The sequence below is a fragment of the Gobius niger genome (assembly GCF_951799975.1).
Source record: "Gobius niger genome assembly, chromosome: 11".
Classification (NCBI taxonomy): Eukaryota; Metazoa; Chordata; class Actinopteri; order Gobiiformes; family Gobiidae; genus Gobius; species Gobius niger.
In genome coordinates this window covers 32,258,871-32,281,937 of record NC_136862.1, presented here as the reverse complement: position 1 = coordinate 32,281,937, position 23,067 = coordinate 32,258,871, and the positions used below count along the sequence as shown (strand labels likewise).

Below are 23,067 nucleotides of genomic sequence, written 5' to 3'. Positions count from 1 at the left end.
AAAAAGGGGGAACAATGTGTAACAAGGCAGTACAAAGTGTAACTACGTGTCAAGGTGTAGTAAAGATATTCAAAGAGCAGGGTGCTGAGCTAACACATAGTTGTGGCAAAAGGGAATGTGGGATTTTAAATTGTGCATAAGTGTTCATTTTAATGTTGCAGGACAACAGTGTTACTGTTGTGAAAGTGAAGACATGACTCCAGGCATTTTTATTGATTGTTGTTTATTTTTTATGTTGAAAGTAACACACTGTCACCACAGTAATACCGTCCTGCAACATTAAAATGTTTGCACATAATACCACATTCCCTTTTGCCACAACTATCTGACAGCTCAGCACCATTAATTGTTCCGTTTCATTCATACGGTATTGGCTTAGCGGTTTTGTTTTGATTGTATGATGTTGCTTTTGAATGAAATAAATTTAAAAAAGGAAAATTAATACCTTGACACATAGTTACACGTTGTTACATGTTGCACTGCCTTGTTACACATTGTTCTCCCTTGTTACACATGGTTCCACCTTGTTACACATTGTTCCCCCTTGTTACACATTGTTCCACCTTGTTACACATTGTTCCCCCTTGTTACACATTGTTCCACCTTGTTACACATTGTTCCCCCTTGTTACACATTGTTCCCCCTTGTTACACATTGTTACACCTTGTTACACATTGTCCTCCCTTGTTACACATTGTTCCACCTTGTTACACATTGTCCTCCCTTGTTACACATGTAAGAGCACCTGTACTTACATGTGTAATACCTTCTTGTTACCCCGTACTTACACCTGGAACGCGGGCTGTATTCTAAAGCGTTACCGCAACATTTTCATTGATCCAACGGCAGAATGTGAGACACACTCATTGTTTGTGATTGGTTTATTACGTCTAAATCTCAGTCTGGATCTGGATTCTAGATTCTATTTAACGGAGTCGTGGTAATTGGTGGAGCAATGACATCACCACTTAACAAACGTAAAAGAAAAAAAAGTGTATTATTTTCTTGCCAGATATGACACAAGGTCAGTCACAATGATCGAAAGAGTCACGAAATTACTCAAAATAGATCAAAACTGTATTGAGTAAATGTACGTGGTGTTTCCCATGTGTTTACATTGCACTGGGTTAGAAGGGCCAGTCACAAGATGGCCGCCAGAACTGCCATTCGTTTTAACGTATTACTATGGCCATGTCCTATCAAGAGTTATATTAAGATCTTTGCCTACATTCAGACATAAAAATAGCACAGTCATATGAATAAAACAACCGATCAACTGACCATCTAGGACCTCTCGATTAGACAAACATGGAGAAGTTTGTCGTATGTATTTGACCTGGACCTTCTTTACTACGAAGTTGAAACACGTCAGGAGCTTTTCGTACCGGTTGATGTTTTTGAGAGTACCAGAGTACTGCCTTCAGTGATCCTCTGAAACAATGCACCGCCCCCTTGGTTTGTCCCTGTTTCAGAGCGTGGTGTCCTGCACTGGTCCGCTCCTCAACCTCCTCCTTCCTCTTCCTCCTGCGCAGCTCCCTCCGCTCCACAACAGTCTTCCACCATCTTCTGGGAAGAGCTTTGCAGACTAACATAATCCGTCTTTTTCTTCAGTGAACAAACATTAGCCAGAGCAACAGTAAGGTTAGAGGCTTGTGTGGCTCCGCTGTGAGTCTTGCCCAGATACCTCCTTGTTTGTCCCTTCCTTGTTTCCTGTAGCTCCTCCTGTGACGCCTCCACTGTGCCGCAGGTGTGGGGGCTCTTGGTGCCTCTTCAGTGCCAAAGAAAGTAGATGTTTGTTTACTATTCTTCATGGATGATATGGACTCTCTACAGTGAAAAAAAATCTACTGATCCTTTGCAGAAATGCAGTGAAACAATGTGGGCCACAGAAACTACAGATGCAGTTTGCAGAAAAAGGCAAAAATGTTGCTGTACCGAGAGAGAGGGAGGTTGCTGCTTGTTTACACATCGCCTTAACATCTTAGTTTTAATTTACACCACATTCACATCATCTACAAATATTGATATGTTTGGTATCCACGTGTAGCATGAAAGGCGACGGATGACGCTGTAATACTTTAGGGCCGTTTTTTCCAAATGAGGCTTTCATTCCACTCTTCAAACAACATCTCCACATTCCCCACTTTACAGGCAATATTTGATATTGACTTTTTTCAGAGATTTTTTTAGTATCTAATTCTTTCCTAATTTATTGCTGAACCACATTAGAATTGTTATATATATTTACATATTTTTTTCCTACTTACAAATAGCTTATTCAAAAACAAACAAAATCCCTCTGACAATAATAAACTAACTAATGTATCAGCAAAATAAAGCATGCCTCATTTTTATGTAAAACATCAAATGGCCTATTAAGGCAAGAGAAATCCTGACTTCCTGCACCAGAAAAGAAACCGAACCCTCACTACTCACAACACTTCATGTCAGGACAAAGGTTTGGAAAATACACCTGAATTCATCACGCTGTAGGAAAAGCAAACTTCCTAACTGGAGTCCTAAAAATAGAAACACAATGAAGAGATTTCACAAATTTCCACACTCCCTGACGCTTCTCGCCTGGTGTTTGCCAGTATTCCATTTTTGGCTGTGACGAATAAACTTCCCACAGAAATCCGCATGTCTGGACTCGTCTATGGGCCTCAGGCGGTGATGGTGAAGTGAAGTGATGATGCAACCAACTGTTTTGAACTGAGCCGTCACTGGAATGATAGGAAAAGTGTTGGGTCTCACAGTACGGCTGCCTTTGACTTTCCAAAGAGTTTGACGAAGGGGCTTGCATGTATGAGTGAAACTTTATCTTTCCTTCACGTCACAGTGCCTTTTCCTGAAACTGCTTTTCCAATTAATTAGATAAGATAAGATCATCCTTTATTGATCTCACGATGGAGAAAATGACTTGTTAATGTAGAATTTGTCAGAAAAGTCCCATTTCAAATTGCTCGAGAGGTTTCTGTCAGTGATGGAGGTGCTCTTTCATAATAATAATTGCGCTTGTATTGCGCTTTTCAAGCCTGTGTTATCAAGTTTTTTCGATGCCGCTGAAGAACCCGGGGACACCTGGGGGTACTTGAGCACTTCGTTTCAGATGAAAAAATAAAGCAAAACTAATTTCTAAGAAAGGTTTTTTAGCTAGGTTTGATTTAGAGAGTATTTTAGAGCATAATACTCTACTACATACTGAATAATCTGTGTTTAAATGGCCACTTAGTACTAACAGAGGCTAGATCCTGGAGGTGGGGGGTACTCGGAGTATAAACTCAAGGGGTGCATGAGACAAAAAAGGTTGGGACCCACTGCCTTAACCCTCACAGCCGCCCTTGGGGAAGACTGACAGAAGCGAGGCTACCAATATTACCTCTATTATATCAATATTATACCACTGGTCCTTCCGACCACCACCAACCTGTTGTACATGTTTTAAGAGGTAGGGGAGACCGAAGTGCCCAGAGGAAACCTAAGCAGGCACGAAGAGAACATGCAAACTCCTCGTGTCTGGGGATTGGACCTTCTCACAGGCGCATTGAGTTGCCTTGTGTACGATATGCGCGGTATAAATAAAGTTGCCTTGCCTTGCCTCACTGTGAAGCATGAGTGCTAACCACTGCGCCACCGTGCCGCCTTTGGTGTTCATGGAGCAAAAAATATGACAGAAAAGAAAAACCGCTGGCACTGTTTCTGCATCAAATGTCTCTTAGCACTTTCTAAAAAGCCTTTAATTTAGGCTGTTTAGAATAGCACGCTAGCAGGAAGCTAGCATAGCGTCCTGCCAACTTCCCGAGGCAATGAGCTTGTATATTTCTATGGAGAGTTAGCCGTGTCTTGTTAAATGAATTTAATATTCAAACAGTTTGTGGCAGAAAACATGCAGCTGTTAGATAATTACTTTAAAACATGTTAAAGACTTTAATACTTTAGAACAGGGGTGCCCAAAGTGAAGCCCGCGGGTCAAATTTGGCCCACCAAAACAATTCTGTTGGCCCGCCAGAGAGTGACCTACTAATACTAACTCTCTTCCATTCATTCTCAAAGGTAAATATGGATGCAGTACACTTTTTGACCACCAGGGTCAAATTGGGGGCGCTGTTTCACTCCTTTTGCAAAGTTAAGGAAACACTGTTGTGGTGTCTTGGTGTTTATCAATCACAGAGCGTTGTAGCATCAACTTTCACAGTTTTCCAACTTTTATTGCAAAGGTTGTTGACGTCAACAACAGTATATGTTAAAAAGTGACTTATAAAAGAATTGATGCTGAACTGACACTTTCAAAATAATCTAGTGTGGCATTTTCTTTGAGTGAACGAATGAGGTCAAGTTACTGAGGTGCTGTAGATACAGGTGTTTTTTTTGCACTAAATTGCTACAGTTGTTGGTTTTGTTCTACTAAAACTAGGCTTTTGCCATAGTTACCATTTGTTTTAATATAGCATGTTATTTGCATAGATAGAATCCAATGAAAAATGTAGGCTATCGAAAAAATTAAAAGTAAATACAATAAAGTAACTTTGTAATTTGCAGTTATATGTGTTTTTCGTGTTTGACATCGCCGTGTTTGGCCCGCGACTCACAGGCACTTTTTCATTTTGGCCCTCGGAGACAAAAAGTTTGGGCACCCCTGCTTTAGTGTTTATAACTATAGCCGTTTTAGCCTTGAAGCTAAAGGCAAAGGCTAACGCTCATTTGACGCTAACTAAAATAGTGACACAATCTGAACACACTCGGCTTTATGTTCTGTTTTATTACTTATTGATGTCCTTCTATGGCCAACAGGAAGTTAGCCAAACATTCAGTGCACACTCACAGAGCCCATTTGTTTGATAATCTTTGCCTGCTGGGTGTTTAACTATCCCACGAGCAGCGGCCAACAACTGTGTCCTCGGGCAAGATGTTTCACCCACGTCGTCTGCGGATGACTCGTGTGAGAACGACTGACATGCCCACTCCTGTTTGTGGCTCGCCTTATAAAGACTCTTCCTGTGGCTGTGTTCCAGGTGAATGCGCGGGCAGAGTACCTGGGATCCGGCCTGCTGCACCAGGGCTGCCAACCCAACCCCAGCCAGTTCATCGGAGTGTTCGCCCAGAACCGCCCCGAGGTGACCGTCTGATCCACCTGTTTCTTTCTCTTTCCACGCAAAGCCGCACAAATCTGGATCCTTTCACAGCCTCTCCCAATCGCTATGGAGCATTTTTCTGATCAGGACTGATATTAAGTTTAAGTGCCGAGTACAATTGCAGAATGGCATCATCTGCTCATAATACTTAGTAAATAAATCAAAGTTTAGTATTTGTATTTCTGTCAATAGTATGATCGAAGTTGGACATGACACATCTTGGTCTGTACTCGAAACAAAGTGCAACATGGCGTCAATAGTTTGCACTGAATTCTCATGCCATTTATTGTGTTGTGGAAAAAATAAAAAGTAGCTTTTCATATCCCCAAATGTGCTCTATACAAATTCTGACGTTAATTTCTGTTGTGCCAAAGATTGTCCTCTACATTCTCTCCGAGTGCGATCTCCGGAGGTCACACCATCCTTTCCCATTCAGGATTACACATTACATCACTTTGGATGTAAATACTTGAACCGGGAAAGGTGTGTCTTATGTTTGATAAGCTTCCGGGTCCAAACTGTTGAGAGTTCCCTAAACTAACACAGCAAATACAGCAACTTCATCTGAATCTCCTGCTGAAAAAACAACCTATATTACCTATTATACATCAAATCTCACCATTACTCCAGGCGAAATGATGATATTTTTATATTGAAAGGAACAGGCCACCGTTTTTGCATATTGAGATATGTTCTTGCCTTGGCTTATACCAGTTGATGCGCACCTGTCTGGTCTTTGTGCGCGCGCTCAGTCACACAAATGTTGTTAGCGTTTAGCTTCTCCCAGCAAAGGTATAGCTCCAAACTGGGGTGAGTTAGAAGTGAGTTAGAATACAGTTACGTGAAAGGTTACATGATCCAAGTCTCGTTACACGAAATTTAACATGTCAATTTTCTAAGCGGATATAAAGGGGAACTATATTCCATCCATCCATTTTCTTCTGATTTATCCGGGGCCGGGTCGCGGGGGCAGCAGTCTCAGCAGAGATGCCCAGACTTCCTGATCCACACACACCTCCTCCAGCTGTTCTGGAGGGACCCCGAGGCGACACCAGGCCAGCTCGGAGACCTAGTCCCACCAGCGTTCCCTGGGTCTTCCACGAGGCCTTGTCCCAATGGGTACTATATTGTGAGGCGTAATAACACCTGGAGTACTTCGACGATACAGTGTGGATGGTGAAGTACTCCAGGTGTTTTTTTACGCCTCACAATATAGTGCCCCCTTTTTATCTGCTTAGAAAATCCACATGTTTAGTTTTGTGTAGCTAGACTTGGATCATGTAAAGGCTCACGTAACTTTTATTATAATAGGGAAAACGTGGAACAGCTTGGTAGCCCCCCCCCCCACCTTTATTGTGTATGGAAAAGCGTTACTCAAGAAAATCCAGAGTAAATGTCACATTTCTGTGTGATCATGTGTTTATAAAGAGCCTGTAGTCGGCTCTACAGCAGGTTAAAATCAGCTGAATCCCGTCAGAATCAGAATTGTATTTTTATTATTGCCACTGCATGAGAACGGGAAACTAGGATTTTTTCCGCGGTGCACTTGTGCAACATAAAACATAAAACACAGAATTTAGATAAAAATAGAAATTATAGTGAACAGGGCTGAAGTTCCGTCTTACCAGGAAGTGAATCATCATCACTCAACAAACATATAGAGGAGGACTTTTTATTTATACTAAAGACAGACTATTTTTTGAGCGGCTTGTTCAAAATCTTGGTGCTATTTTAATTGTTATTTAGTGTTCAAGACAAAAACACCCACTGTGATGAGCAGGAAGCTTCCTCCGGTGAACTTGCTTTGTTTTTAACCTGATGCTGTGACGGTCTGTCAGTAGCTCACTGCCTGCCTGATCTGAGATATTTATTTATTTGGACAAGACACCACTGCTAACTCATAAGGACACAACAGGACGAGCAGCTCCTCCTGAGGATTTTCACAACTGACAGTGTCACAAAACAGCACTAAATGAAGAAAAGCCTTTATAAATGTGTGTGAAAAGGTTTCCAGAATGGTGCCCTGACGCCCGTGCCCTCCTCTGCTTGCAGTGGTTTATCTCAGAGATGGCGTGCTACACTTACTCCATGGTGGTGGTCCCTCTGTACGACACACTGGGCCCGGACGCCATCCGCTTCATCATCAACACAGGTACGAGACTTCCTGCTCGCGATGGCTTCTTTTGCTCTGGATTTGTGCATCAAAGCGTTTCTTTTCCTCCAGCCGAGATCTCGACGGTGATCTGCGACCGAGTGGAGAAGGCCCTGGTGCTGGTGGAGAACGTGGAGAGGAAGGAGACGCCGTGTTTGAAGCGGGTGATTCTCATGGACGCGTTCGACCCGGAGCTGGAGCAGAGGGGGAGGAGCTGCGGCGTGCACATACAGCTGCAGTTGGAAGTGGAGGTCGGTGTCACCAATCCCACACAGAGCTCGGGACACTTCATTATTCTGAATGCAAAAACGCTCACCATCTTACGTTTCCTTGGTCAGACCGTGCAGTATCAATCTGAAAGTTCCCCATTCTCGGTTTCCGTGGGTGCAGATACTGTCGGACATCGGTGCTAGTGCTAGAAAGTTGTAGTTGTGAAGCTGCGGTGGATATTGTGGCCTCTTGTTGCTCTGTGGGGATGTGTTGAGCATCGGGAGGCAAGTCAGGGGGGCACGGAGAGCACTTCCTGGTTGCGTAGAGCCGTGGGAGGGGTTATATATTTGTACACAGTTAGTTATCGTATGTCTTGGGAGATTGAGAGATTAATCAAACATGCGTGTATGACTCGAAAAACAACTCTAAGGTCCAGAGGTGGGGAGATTACATCACGTCCTATTCAATTACAGAATACCAAATATGAGCCTTGATGAGCGTGAAGGATAGGAGGGGTTTCTGGTATGACCGGGACCGCTGTTTGTTTGCGTGTAGATCATTTTATGAACTTTAGAGATGTAAACTATGTGGGAACATGAGCTGACACAGATTAGCTGCTCACAATATATGACTGAAAATCACTCCGTCAAAGAGTTTTCTGACCCGTGGACATGTTGGCCAAGTCGTCTCCACTTAACCTCTGTGGAAAACTTCTAAGATATGGTACTTTAGGTTTAGTGGATTGTCCGCATAAAAACACTATTGTTTCTTCATGTTGATTGGTCAAATATCCACGGAGTTCTTCACATTTTCGGATTTAACTGAGCTCCAGTCTGTTTATGAGCCTCAATACATGCGCTGCATTTACGCGGAAACACGCCATGTCTGTAGTTTAATTAAGTCAAAGGTTTTACTCAAAAAACATAAAAATTGTTGGAATTTTCTTTCCATAACTAAGAAATGTAAAATGCAGTGCACTCAGACCCAGCTCAGCTTGTGTCGCCGCCTCATGGGGCTCGGGTCATGTCACTCGTACAGTGTGAGCAGGTCAGTCATGTTTTCACTCTTTACAGTTTAAAACACCTCTGTGGGCTCAGGCCTTCTTTGTATGAGAGTCAGTCGCAGTTGTTCAACGCCCCAAACACTGCACGTTCCAGAGCCACAAAATGTCACTTTCTCTCGTTTTTAATTCAGCCACAAACAGTGAAACTTGTTCCTGAGCTGCGCAAGGTCATCTTATCAAATGTTACAGAGGCCGATCGTTTAGAAAATCCTCTTGAAATGTTGAAATAAACCTCTGTGTGAAATGAAAACCCGCCCTGGAAACCACTGGAAACCATGGCTCTTTCCACCGGAAATGACCTGGTTTCTACATGAGCCACCCCAGGAATAGGTGGATAAATACAACTTATGATTGAAACAGATAGAGTGCCTTTAATTCCTCAGAACCCTGGCTGCTGAGGTATGGCAGTGGGGTCACAGTATGATTTGGATGATTTGATATATTTCTTGATAACATTACAGGATCACACAAATATCAAACACAATATCCTGCAGCAGAAGCACAATGTAATAGAGGGCCGTCTCTGGGGGCCGAACACGTCCAAAGACCCCATCATTAAGGAACCAAAATGATAGATGATAGTTAGATATGACGATAAAGGGAAAAGGTCAACAGCAGAGCCTTGAAACAAGCATCAAACCAGGTCAAAAGCTACGTCTTACTCTTGTGCGATAAGCATTTCCAGTAAGTGCAAACCCTGTCAAAGACTTGGCTTTGACAGCAGACACATACGTGAGGCTTTGTGTGCTGCATATTTCACCCTGCAGGCCCAGGGTTACGAAGGATCAGACCGGACTCTTCAGATGCCTGTCATGTTTTACATATATGTTTTTAAAAAAACTGACAGACGACCGGCTGATCGGGTTACGCCGGTGGCTTACGGGAAACAGCAGACGCTATGATAAATGGCAGGAGGGTAAATGACACCTGTGTTTACTAGAGGTACAATCCCTCGTAATGGATTCATCTGCTCTCGTTTTATGATTTATTTATTCATTTATTTGACAGGGACATTGCAATTCAACACAGAACAAAACAAGCTTGTATCTGATGCGATGCACAAAGAGTTTATAGCTAGTGTTCATTTTCAACTCCAGTCCCGGGTTGGGCCTTTTTACACTACACCGTATAGTTCATTCATATACACAAACTCAGTGCTATTTACCAATGAGTACATTCCTGTTTCGATTTCAGCCAAGACTGCACATTTGAAACTCAGTCATGCTTTAAAGTTCAGCGAGTAATGAGTTCCACAACATTGCAGAGGAACTGTACAGATGTGACTGATGGAGCTGCTGTGACTCTGTTACTGTTTTGTCTCTGTGCAAATGAACTGAGGTGCAGATTATTGACACATGTGAAAGTTAGTTTGAGAAAACGTAAATCACAAAAGTTTTCAAAGCTTCACAAATATTGCAGTGATGGTAACGGATTGTCTTTTTGTCTATGATCTATAGTAGTATAGTAGTAATTGTATAATGACCTGATATGTTTAGAGGCTGAGGGCGGGGCCTGGGCTCCTGCTGTCATACAGTGTGACATATGTGAGAATACCATAGCATGCATGTAGGGCGGCCTCGTTTGGAATGTAGTGTCTAGTTAGTTTGAAATAATTTAAGTTGCTTTGTACAGTTTTTGACATTTTCTTTAGATGTTTGTCAAATGTTTATAGGCTTTAAGGACCAATCCAAGCTATTTCAAATCTGTTACCAATTTTAAAGTTTTGCCTTTCAAATTAATCTGAAAATGTTTTGCTCTACATTTTGTCTTTTAAACAAAGCTGGAGTACAGGACCGTATAAAACAATTTTGAACATTGAATATTACAAAATCTGATCCTCCTATAATGAGTGTTGCATTGTTGTTTTGCAGGCACTTGGCAGAGATCATCACAGAAACCCCATTGTAAGTATTTATTTTCATGTTGTTACAATTTACACTGCGGTCCAGTCATTTAGCGCGACCGCGTGTCGCACAAAATGACGCCTTAAGTCATTTCAAGTGCACGAACTGAGTGAATGGCGTGATTTTGCGTGTCTGTTCACACCTTGGCCTAACCGTTACATAGAGGCCGCCTGTGTGTAATCTACTCTCAGTATAATCACAGCTGTTCTGTGAGGGCCTCAGAGCTGTGGTCACTAAACAACATCATGAAGGTCAAGGAGCACCAGAGAGGTCAGGGATGAAGCTGTGGAGAAGTTTAAAGCAGTGTTAAGTTATACAAAGATTTCCCAAGATTTAAACATCTCCCGGGGCGACTGTTCAATCCATCATTCAGAAATGGAAAGAGTAAAAAACCACTGCAAACATACCAAGGTGTATTAGTACTTTCGAGAGGCACAGTATATCTACATACAATTTGATTTGATTTTCGATTTTAAGTTCCCAATTTCAATTTTTCAGTACACACATGGTTTTTAGATGGTTTATTCACAGTAAGTGCAAAATATACATGTTTACACTTAAATGAAAACAATAAAATAAGTGGGAACAGCAGATATACAGATTATCAGCAGGACTGAGGACTGGTTTATGGAGCTTATGGAACTCAACAAAACATAATTTATTTATAGACAAGGTGGAAAAGCCGTTGTAGTCAGAGGTGGGTGGAGTAAGAGTAAGTAAGAGCAACGTTACTTTGAAATCATGTTACTGAAGTACAAGTAAAAAGTAGTGACCCAAATCAATACTCGTATTAGTAAATGTAAAGAAGTACTTGGAGAAAATGTTGCTTGAGGTTTGAGCGTAAAAGTCTGATTTATGTTTCCGTTGTGACATAAATGATGAGACACAAAACTTAATCATAAAGTGAAAATCCTAATATTTACAAAGAAAATACCATAAAAAACTATTAAAAATATACAGTATACTTCTGAAGAAAAAGGGAAACACAAACTTTAATATACGGCACAAGTAACATTTATTTTACTCAAGCAAGAGTAAAAATACTTCATCACAATATTACTCAGGTAGAAGTAAAAAGTACTGAATTATCTGAAATGTAATCAAAACAAACTGCTCATTTTTACACGTTCGATTTCATATTTCCACATAAAGGTTTCCATTCCTCAAGACATTCTCTTGTTTACCTGTTTGCAGGCTGAGATATTGACTGTCACAGACCAGGAAGTGCTTCACTCACAGATTATCTGATACAAAACTTGGCCGTGATGCTTATCCACCGAGTGCCACAGCAGTATTTACAAAGTCACGGCAGAAAGAGTTGTTGACACTTTTTTGGCACTCAACTGTTCACCTTTAGTCCATTACAAAACGCTGTGTGGTATTTCGTAGATACTGTCACGTGATGGCCTTTTATCTGCACTGTAAATGACTTTTCATGTGTTTGTTTCTTCATAGCCGCCCTCACCAGACGATCTCTCCATAGTGTGTTTCACCAGTGGCACCACAGGTAAATCCAAATCCTTTGATACAATTACTTTAAGAATGTTTAAATAAACTACTCCCAAGTCAGAAAAACTCTAACAAGTCAAAAAAGATCCAGTGTTGCATTCGTTTCTCCTCACCAGGGTCTTGTTTTGATGATGGGAGAGTGTGAGGCTCATCCCAGAGATCCTCAGTGAGGTTAAGCTCTGGACTCTGTGTCACTGAACCACTCTTTTGAAACCTGGTGTTGTCATCTCGGAATAAGAGCTGAGCACACAGACCCAACAACTGAGCATCACTTCTGAGCTTCGGGGTCTTCCATACCTCCACCTGTACCGGTTGTATAATGTCTGAGCCTTTATTAGATCTGGTTTAGTCCAGATTTAATCTCGAACCAGGCCTAAGATACGAGACGAGACGTCACAATACGATACTTGATCAAGTTTATCAGCTGGTGGTTCTTGGGAGGTCAAGTATTGTCCTTGATGTTAAAGTCTACAAACAACTGAAATCTCCAATTCTATTATATCAGTGGTTCCCAACCTTTCTTCCTGCTCATGCTGTAGTCCCCCCCTCAGTCCTAAACTGTGCCCCCCACAAATGTATCAAAACATGACAACAAAAGGTTGCGTTCACGTGACATCACAACATTCTAAAGAGCCCATAGAGACAGACGGCATCGTGTCATAGAAGAGGGGAAAATACAGACTTCGGGGAAACACAATTTTTCACTCTTTTTAGCCACTTCCTGGTGGAATATGAACTTATTTACCACATATAAATAAAGTCAAGTCTTAAACAGGTCCATATGGATGTTTATTCACAGTAGATTGTTCAGTAGAAGTGAAAAAACGGCAGTCGTAGCTAGCGCTAACATTAGCACATGTAGCATCATGTTAGCATTCTCCGTCATTTATGTATTCATGGGCTGTTGAACCATTTTGGTCCTCTCCATGTCTTTGTATCTTTATTTAGTAGAAAACTATATTCATAATTCAGCATTTGTTAAAGTCGTTTTTGAATAATTAATTCATTTACATTTTTCTCCAAATTGTTTTCCCCCTGAACTGTTTTTAAACATGACCATATATGGGCGACTCCAGAGATGCCGTCTGTATCTATAGTTTAAAATTGAGGCCATTGCAGTAACTGGTGAACTGCAGATTTTTCTATCTCAGTTTTTGGTTAAAATCTCATTCATCACTGGAAGAATCTACATGAAACAAAAACGGTTTGAAAGTTCGTTGTCTCCTCCTCCTCGTTGTCAGCTCATATGAACTGATTTCCAATTATTTCGGGGCGTCCAAAAGTGGACACAACATTCAAAAACACGAGTGTGATGTCGTCCAATAGGAAGGACTTTCAGACATAAAAATAATGTGTCAGGTTTATGAAGCCAATCACTGTGAAATCATGATAAACTGTGTTTCTCCCATAGAGCTGTATTGGCCCCTGCTCCACCTGACATTATGACATCATCACATTCTAAAACTATGGCTAAGATATATATGGCAAAGAAATAAACTGTAATTGGAGTGTTTAATGCATGATTTTTAAGCACATCATTTGCTCAAATGACATCGTTTATGACCTGACCTCTGACCAGGTAAAGCTCTCAGGCACCAGGAACCACTGTATTATATGATGCTATATTGGATCAGATGTGCTGCAATAACAAGTATGGTAAACTTATTACTTATCATCTCCTGAGTATCGTGACAAAATAGATATTTTCACCCCCACCACCTTATACAATTCATGTCAGCTTTTATATTTAGCCGTTTGGACAGTTTTTGTTTGTATCTAGTAGCAAAATGCTGTATTTCATTGCAGAGTTCAGTTGATTTAGGCATTGATCTTAAGTCTTTCTATCAAAAATGATGAAATATTAGATCTCTTTGGCAAAGGCCTGCGACCCACCTTTGGGAGCTGCTGGTACAGACGACTGAGGGCCAAAAGAAAACCCCCAACCAAACGTCAGCTGTGAATTGTGATTTCTTGATTTCTTTTAAATTGATTTAGGGCAATGTCTGCGGTTTGAAAGTCTCGGCTTTGATGTCGCCTAGTTCCCGAATGCAGCGCGTGCAGCTAAACCACGGAGTCACCTGCCGCCCGCCGCTGTGGGTTAGCGTGTCTCCGATCACTCGAGGAAGTATCTGTGGAGCGCGATGAGCGAGGATATTCACCAACTAACTTTCATTAACAATAGCGAGTGAATGAGCCTGATGTTCTAAAGTCAGTGATGTCACATGTCCAGAATCACTTTCAAAGGATAAATATAAATATCCGCAGTAAAATACAAAATTGTACAGAAATCTCTACAAAATTTTGCAAGGCCTTACAGAGAATTTTCTGGCGTCTCCTCCTCCGAATGCGGCTTTGTTTCTCTTCTTGCTTCACCCTCGGTCGTGTCACTTCCCTTTTCCGCCGCGGCACCGCTGGGATATTTCTGTGAAAAATGTCAGCGTTGCACAAGCACTTGTTCTAATAATACTGCGCCGACACATGGAAATCGCGGACGTCCAAATTTGCAGCAGCAGAATGTCGTAAGAACAGCGTCTTTTGGAAAATGCTCTGGCCTTGTGATCTGGACCAGGGATCCCCCAGACGTGACCTCCCGGGGGCGCCGCGGGGCAAAACAAACACTTTTTATACACTTGTGACGAGTCTTACGAAAGGGGGCCGCGGTGTTTGGGGGACGTAATAAAAAAACCCTCAAACCTTTTCTAGATTCAGAGGTGTTTCAGTCATGAAGTGCTGGACATGGGTAGAATTTTTGATGATCTGTACTTTATGTAAGTAATATTCGTGTTAAAAACGTACAACTTCTACATTTGAAAGACAAATATTATATGTTCTACTCAACTACTAAGGCTCCAAAGTAGAAAAAAAGCCAATTTGTCCATGTGTTTTGATTCGAAAAGCCTTGTAATGCACACTCCGGAGCAGTAGGTGGCGCTGTGCAGATCAACTGTCAAGTGCCCCTGACTCGGGACAAGGAAGAAAGCTTGTCCCCGTCGTGTTGCCGTACAGAGGTTGGAATTTGGGCGCACGTTTTGTGTTTTTGAACACTTATTTCAGGGGCGTCCAAAGTGCGGCCCGCGGGCCAAATGTGGCCCTCAGACCAATATTTGGTGGCCCTCGGGCTGCTTGCTGAATCGGTTCACATCATCAGAGATGGTCCTTTTTATTTAATATGTAATAATTCTACACAATTCTAACCTAGCAACTAGCATGTTATTGTGAGACAGAGCTGCATTAAGGTTTTAAGCTTAAATAAAGGCATGAGGCACAATTTAAACCTCTGCTACTCCAAGGTTTTGTGGAACTAACCACCGACCCATGGCCCTTGACCCCGTGTACGCTCCAATATGTGGCCCCCCATGAAAAAAGTTTGGACACCCCTGACTTATTTAAACCGATTTGTGCTTTCTACTTCGAATACTTGAGTATCTTCTACAGCAAATACTTCTGTACTTTCACTCAAGTGCAAATTAGACTGAGATCAGTATTGCATCAGATACAGGGAGCGAAAAATCATATACAATTTTAGCTAAAACAATTTTGTGTTTTCAGGAAACATTAATACTTGGGCAATGTCATTATTTTCAAAGAAATGTAGATCTATTGCAACTTTAAATCCAGTTTAATGTTTGTCTGTTTGTTTGTTTGTTTGTTTTTTTACAATGTTTAAATTACCGTAGTTTTGTCCCAGTTCATTTAATAGCTTTTTTTTTTTTTTATGTTTAGACACGATTCAGGTCTATTCCAAACCCAGTCCTGATCTGTAATTGATGGAGGCCTGGTGTTGCTTTGAAGGTAAAAAAGAAGAAGAAGAGAAACCCTTGCAGGTCGCATGAGGACACTGGGACAGAGCGCTGCTGCGTGGCACTAGAACAGCGCCCTCTGCTGGCACCAGAGCCACACAGCGCCCGGGTTACATAATCGGCCTCAGACGCCGCAACTTCGACATTTTTGTTGGGCAGAAATAAAAAGGCAGGGGTTCCACAGTGGAAAGGGGAAGTGGCACTGTTGGAAGGTGAAGCAACAGGAGAAAGATCAGACCCGGGTTCTTGGAGGAAATTAAAAGCAATGTTTTCACACGATTGGCTCATTTTTTACTAAAGCGCATTGGGCAACGTGTCAGCTGGGCAAGAATGTCCCACCGTTGGTTCCAGAAGCACATTTTCCCCCAAAGAGTCACCAAACATTGAAATATAAAGAGAGATTATTTGTTCATGTGAGTTATAACTAGGGCTGGGCACCGTTAAACAGTCTGGCTTTGGAAAAAAGTGAAGGTACTAGATATCGAAAGAATAAAAGTATCAAAAGCAGGTACTGGAAAAAAAATCTTCTATCTTTAGATCTGAATTTTTATGCTGTTTGGTCCAGGAACAGCATTAAAGGAAGTGACTCAGTTGTTTCAGCTCAAATAAATGATTTTTCTCATTTCTTTCTCATTTTCCTGATTTGTTTTCCCTTTTTTTGCCCCATTTCTCCCAATTTTTTCTCAAATTATTCCCCATTTTTCACACACTCTCTACAGATTTGCAGATCTTACACACATTGTTTGTATATTTTCTGGTTCTAGACAACAAATATTTCAGAATGGGTATCGGTATCGAAAACCAAGTATCATTAAAGTACTGGTGTCGAAAAAAATAATAAGAATGTAACGGTGCTCAGCCATAATTCTAACCATCTGAAATCCTTAATCCTTTGATCTGGTAATTGTAAACTCATCTCTCATGTTTGGATTGTCTGCTTTTTTCTCGGTTTCCTCAGGGGACCCGAAAGGCGTCATGCTGTCTCACGGAAACGTAGTGGCGGATTTCGGAGGATTCCTCAAAGTCACAGATGTGAGTACAGGCACCTCCTCCAGCAGACTCTTGGGATGTTCCGATGTTCTTTTTTTTAAGCTTTTAGATTTGGATGAAGCCAAACTGGAGAAAATGTGCTTGGTTCAGGTGGGGATTAGGAGGTTAAAGGCACGTTATGTAATTTTATTCTATTCTACTTCTGTATCAGATTTCACATGTTAAAGTGCATATGACACATTACACACAATGTTTGCTAAAACATAGTTTTACCATTTTTTTTAATGTTTATTGTTTCACTTCCTTATTGGACACTGACAGGAAGTGACATAGAAGAAGGAAAACTATTTTAAACTGTTGCCATGCCGACCATGTTAAATCAATGAGAAATGAGTCAAACTAGTGTGGAACTTTACCTCTATTAGATACAGACGGCATCTCGTCATAGAAGGGGGCGTGGCCTCGCCAAGGGGGAAAATAGAATCTGTTAGGAAACACAATTTTTCACTCTTTTTAGACATTTTCTGGTGGAATATGAACTTATTTATCACATACAATTAAAGTCAAGTGTAAATCAGGCCCATATGGATATTTTCTCACAGCAGATTGTTCTGTAGAAGTGAAAAAAACGGCAGTTGTAGCTAGCGCTAGCTAACCGTTAGCATTAGCCCGATGCTAACATGTAGCATCATGTTAGCATTCTTCGTTATTCATGTATTTATGGGCTGTTGAACTTTGCTCCTCCCCATGTCTTTGTATCTTTATTTAGTAGAAACTATGTTCATAATTCAGCGTTTGGTAAAGTAGTTTTTGAATAATTAGAGAAAGTGTAGATTTTTTCAAAATTGTTTTCCCCCTTAACTGTTTTCAAACATGACCATATATGGGCAATTCCAGAGATGTCGTCTGTATCTATGATACTTTCTGTCAGCAGCTTAAAAATTCAAACAAAAATAACTTTTCTGCCCAATATCTCTTCATTAAAATCGCTGCTTCATTGAAATGCAACTGATGTTTTCCTTCTAAATAAGTCACATTTTCAAAAGCATTAAAACCTGCCATGTGCACTTTGGATGCAGTTGGATGATCACGTTGTTTGTTCCTTAAATGTTTTTATTATCACAGTGTGCAAGTCTGCACTTTATTTTATCTTATGATCAATTTTATATTTATTTGCACTGATTGTTGTTTTTGTTTGTTTCTGTATTATGTTGTCAGCTGCACCTGCACTATGTGCCCAGAAGACATTTCCCCACGAGGGACAATAAAATTTATTCTATTCTATTCTTCTATTTTAAAGGTGCATTATGCAACTTTTTATGCAAAAATAAAGTTGATGTTTCTGCATATTTGACCTTGTAGTACCAGTGGTTGTATGAGTGGTCCGCATGGCGCCTTTACTTTCCATCAAAGTGATCTCTACAACGTTCCAGGATCAATTGTTTTGTAGGTTTTCTGATGAGAGAGAAAACCTTCCAAACAACTGACCCTGGAGTCTTAGAGACCGCTGTGATGGAGAGCAGAGGTGCCACGTGGACCACTCATACAGCCACTGGGGCACTACTATATCAACTTTTTTTTTGCATAAAAAGTTGCATAATACACTTTCAACCCCTTAACTCCCACCTGAACGGATCCCATTTTCTCCAGTTTGGCTTTACCCTTATCAAAAAGCTTCTTGGGGAAAGAAGCACCAAAACAGCCACAAAAAATGAGAAAAAAACAAGGATGTAAACGCAACAAAAATGTGACAAAAACTCAACAAAAATGTAACAAAAACTCAACCAAAAATGTAACAAAAACTCAACAAAAATGTAACAAAAACTCAACCAAAATGTGACAACAAAAAAAAAAAGTGACAAAAACTCAACAAAAAAATGACAAAAACTCAGTCAGTTTTGTGGGTCTTAGCTTTCAAATGAGGTGTTACACAGGCCTATAGCCAAAGAGGACAGAAGGCATTCGGTTTAGGCGGGTGGTAAAGGTAAAATGTGTCCGTGTCAAACTGTGACAGCAGGGGGCGCTTTACTAGAAGCATAAATCTGATATATTCTGGACATTCATGTTTAGTATGTACGTCCGAGGGAGCGCATTTGAGAGACAAAAATCAGCAGATTCTTAAACAAGAAATGAAAAGTCTCTGTCTCTTATGGTTCTGAAATGATAAGTCTGCAACATATAACATATAAAAAGTACAAACTTGGGGCTGATTTTCACCGCGAAGTTGCTTTCACAGTTGGCATGACAGTGATCTCTTTTCTGATCTCTCATGTCGATTCAGTAAACATGCTTTTGCTTTTTCCCTGCTGTTCTTGCACTTTGCGACTGTAACGTTCCCTTTAGTGCAGCGTGGGACAAAAGCTTATCACTAACACCCCCATTCCTGCGTGGAGGGCCTGACGTCGCCTAACTGTTTCCTCTGCTCTCCCGCAGACAGTGATCTTCCCCAACAAGGACGACTGCCTCATCTCCTTCCTGCCGCTGGCGCACATGTTCGAGCGGCTCATCGAGGTATGAAGCAAAGTCCTTGTTTGTCCCGCCGGGAGGAAGGGTTCGGTGGGCGGGTGGGCGGGTGGAAGTGTGGGAGGGCGGGAATGCGCGTGTGGGCAGAGCCGGAAGATGACGGGCCCCGTGTTTAATGAGAGCCGGCTGATGTGATCTAAGTGCTGTGTTTATGGCCCACCGAGGAAACGTTGCATCACACAGTAGTGTCTGAACCAAGAATGTGGTCATTGAAAAGCCAAGTGTCATTTTGAGCAAATTCCTTGTATCTGTGAGTAATAAAATCCCACTGAGGAAACAGAAAACGTATTGAAAACATATGCCGGCTTTGCTGTAACCGATGATTATGATTATTTTTATGAGCAGAATGTATTAGGCCTTATTTAGTCAGTGTTTGGACAAAGCCAGGGGTGCCCAAACTATTTGTCTCCGAGGGCCAAAATGAAAAAGTGCCTGTGAGTCACGGGCCAAACACGGCGATGTCAAGCACGAAAAACACATATAGCTGCAAATTATAAAGTTACTTTATTTTATTTACTTTTTATTTTTTCGATAGCCCACATTTGCATTTGATTCTATCCATGCAAATAAGATGCTATATTAAAACAAATGGTAACTATGGCAAAAGCCTAATTTTAGTGAAACAAAATCAACAATTGTAGCAATTTAGTGCAACACCAGTAACTTTACCTCATTTGTTAACTCAAAGAAAATGCCACATTAGATCATTTTGTAAGTGTCAGTTCAGCTAAATTATTTTGTAAGTACATTTTTAACATATACTGTTGTTAACGTCAACAACCTTTGCAATAAAAGTTAGAAAACTGTGAAAGTTGATGCTACAACGCTCTGTTATTGATAAATACCACAACAGTGATTCCTTAACTTTGCGAAAGGAGTGAAACAGCGCCCCCAATTTGACGCTGGTGGTCAAAAAGTGTACTGCATCCATTGAGAATGAATGCGCTACAGTATACACTGTAAAAAGTAGGTCACCCTCTGGCGGGCCTGGCCCGCTGAAAAAATGTAAAGGTGCTACAAACAAATATTGTCAGGCAGTTTGTGTAGTGTGCAAAAAGCAGCTGTAGATTTCTGTGTTGGGCTGAAGCAACTAATCCATTATTGCAATAGTTGACTATTTTACTAAAGGATTCATTGTTTTCTGGTTTACACAGACTAAAAAAAGAGCATAAGTGACATGAAACTGTTACTGTTACAAAAAAATGACTTCCAACTGGGATATACCCCAAAAGAGACAAAAGCAGTAATTAGAAAGATGTATAATTTCGGCGATCTACCCCGGCAGTGGACTTTGATATATGGATTAAAGTTAGTGTGAGGGATGTCTGGACTCTGATGGTGGTGTGGGAGACCAGTGAAGGATGGAGCAGGGAGAAGCCAGGTACAGAAGAGGCGACGTTGGAGCGAGGTTGGAGCACCTCCTAGCTCGAACCATGATTGGCTTGAGCTAGGAGGTGCTGAGATCAGTCTGCCAGGTTGAATTCACGCCTAGGCTTCATTTATCCAATCAGACGCAGATCCTAGAGTTCAAACCAGTTTGGAAATATCCTCAGTACCAGCTCCTGTGCCAGTGCAGCCTCCAGTCATTACTGCTTAGTGGGTGTACTCTGGAGGTTCTTAGCTTTCAAATGAGGAATGGCCTGTTGACAGACACTTATGTTCTCATGCAGCTTTGAGCAAACCAAGTTCAGCTGTAGTGACTTTTTTTTAAAGCACTAAAAGCCAGTCACTTTAAGTTGGCTCCGTGTACTCGTCCCCATGCGGTGCCACTTTAGCTTCATGTGGGACAAAGTTCAACAAAACCAAATGTTTACCATAATCGTTGAAGTCCTATTTCTGTCTCATAAACGTTAGGCGGCCACAGCGGAATGACCAGACCGTTTCTATTAGTTTGAACCTGTGGTGGCTTTGTAAATCAAGCCCATCATGTTCCTCCCTGAGAATAAGAGAAGATAAGAATGTCAAAGAGTCTTTTTATGTCTTTCCCGGGAGGAAGAGAAATTCACCTCTGACACGATCCCGCCTCAGAAGCTAAGCCGGTCAGGAGAGAGGCTGTGAGGGAGTGTCAGACGTTTGGGGGAGTGTGGTGTGTGAGGGAATGGTTTATGGCAAAAGGTAATCCTGAAATATTTTCTTCAAGTATATATATAAATTTGTCCTTGATTCGAATCACTCATTTAAAAAAAAATGTCCATGGTTATTTAATTAAGGAAAAAGACCTTGTCACAAATGGAGGTATTTCTGGAAAATGTAGCTGTTTTTGGCAGCCATCTTAGTTGTAGGCTTTAAAGGAATAGGCCACCGTTTTTACATACTGAGATGTGTTCTTACCTTAGCTTTGACGAGTTCTTTAGGACCTGTCTGATCTTCCCCCGTGCCTTCAGTCACGTAAACACAGCGCAGACGGCGTTAGCATTTAGCCTCTCCCTCTCTCCTCTATAGCTCCAAAACAGGTCAAGATAGAAGCTACCAAGCTCTTCCACGTTTTCCCTATTTAAATATGGTTACGTGAAGTGTTCCACTACAAAGTATAATTACACAAAATTAAACAATGTGGATTTTCTAAGCGGAAAAAAGGGGGAACTATATTGTAAGGCATAATAATACCAGGAGTAGTTCGAAATCCGCGCAGTAATCTTAACTTTGCTGCGCAGTAATCTTAACTTTACTGCGGGAATAGCTATAGAGGAGAGAGGGAGAGGCTAAATGCTAACGCCGTCTGCGCTGTGTTTACGTGACTGAAGGCACGGGGGAAGATCAGACAGGTCCTAAAGATCTCGTCAAAGCTAAGGTAAGAACATATCTCAGTATGTAAAAACGGTGGCCTATTCCTTTAAAGAAAAAGACCATGTCACAAATGTAGGTATTTCTGGAAAATGTAGTTGTTTTTGGCAGCCTTCTTAGTTTTAGGCTTTAAATCTAGCTTTAGTCTATAAAAACTCAAAAAGGTTTTAACAAAAGTATTAGTATTTTATTGGCGCTCGGACCCCGGCAGAAGGCGGTGAATCAACGGTATGAAACACATGGCTGTGACGAATGAATGTAGGAGCGTCTTCCCCCGGAGTCTGGACACCGGTGGTGGAAGATGAGGTCTGAGATGGCCAGTGGACGACGAGCCTCGACGGGCGGAGTAGAGATGAGGCCAGGTGGAGGAGGAGGGGCGGAGGAGGGTGGCAGCACGCTGGGAAAAGGGCGAATCTTGGGCGATGATTGGTTGAAGCGAGAACGTGGAGGCTGGATGATTGGATGATTGGTGAGGTGTAGTCGGAGACGAGGTGATGAATGGAGTGCTGCAATCTTCCAGGTCGAATTTACCCTTAAGCTTCATCTCATAAACGCTTCGTCATCTTTTAGTCACCATAAAGCTAATTTTAGCTCGTCACTGTTGCGTTATCATTTCAAAAAAGGTGCATCAACACAGTGATTCACTCTCACTTGTTTTTTTACTGCAGGGCTACGCTTCTGTCAGTTTACCCCAGGGCAGCTGTGGCTAAACACGTTTGGGAACCTGTTAATATGAATAATGTGCTGAGTTTTCCTTTTTGTTTCTTCCTGTGACTTCCTGTCGGTCTCTCTGTTCGCTAAAAACAGCACACAAAAGGGTCCCGACACAACACCTTTTCATTTGTGTTCGCACTTTCGATAATAACAATAAACTAACGCGTGATAGACACATCTGTTCAGCCCCTACGATCCAGCAAAACCTTGTCGAGACACAACTAACACCAAACAGTTCCTACAATTGATAAATAGTTATTCCTAAAACAGATAAGAAATGATTAAA

The 23,067-nt window shown here is 41.4% G+C and overlaps 1 protein-coding gene across 2 annotated transcripts in view; it reads left to right on the top strand.

Annotated features, from left to right (window-relative positions):
* Positions 1–23,067, top strand: part of acsl6 (acyl-CoA synthetase long chain family member 6) — a 67,615-nt gene that overhangs the window by 24,581 nt on the left and 19,967 nt on the right. For both annotated transcript variants that reach the window (XM_079566324.1, XM_079566325.1), the window contains exons 5-11: positions 5,013–5,114; positions 7,185–7,284; positions 7,357–7,535; positions 10,429–10,461; positions 11,917–11,968; positions 16,729–16,802; positions 19,194–19,271. In XM_079566324.1, the coding sequence (XP_079422450.1) occupies positions 5,013–5,114; positions 7,185–7,284; positions 7,357–7,535; positions 10,429–10,461; positions 11,917–11,968; positions 16,729–16,802; positions 19,194–19,271 (618 nt within the window). The remainder of the gene's footprint in view (positions 1–5,012; positions 5,115–7,184; positions 7,285–7,356; positions 7,536–10,428; positions 10,462–11,916; positions 11,969–16,728; positions 16,803–19,193; positions 19,272–23,067) is intronic.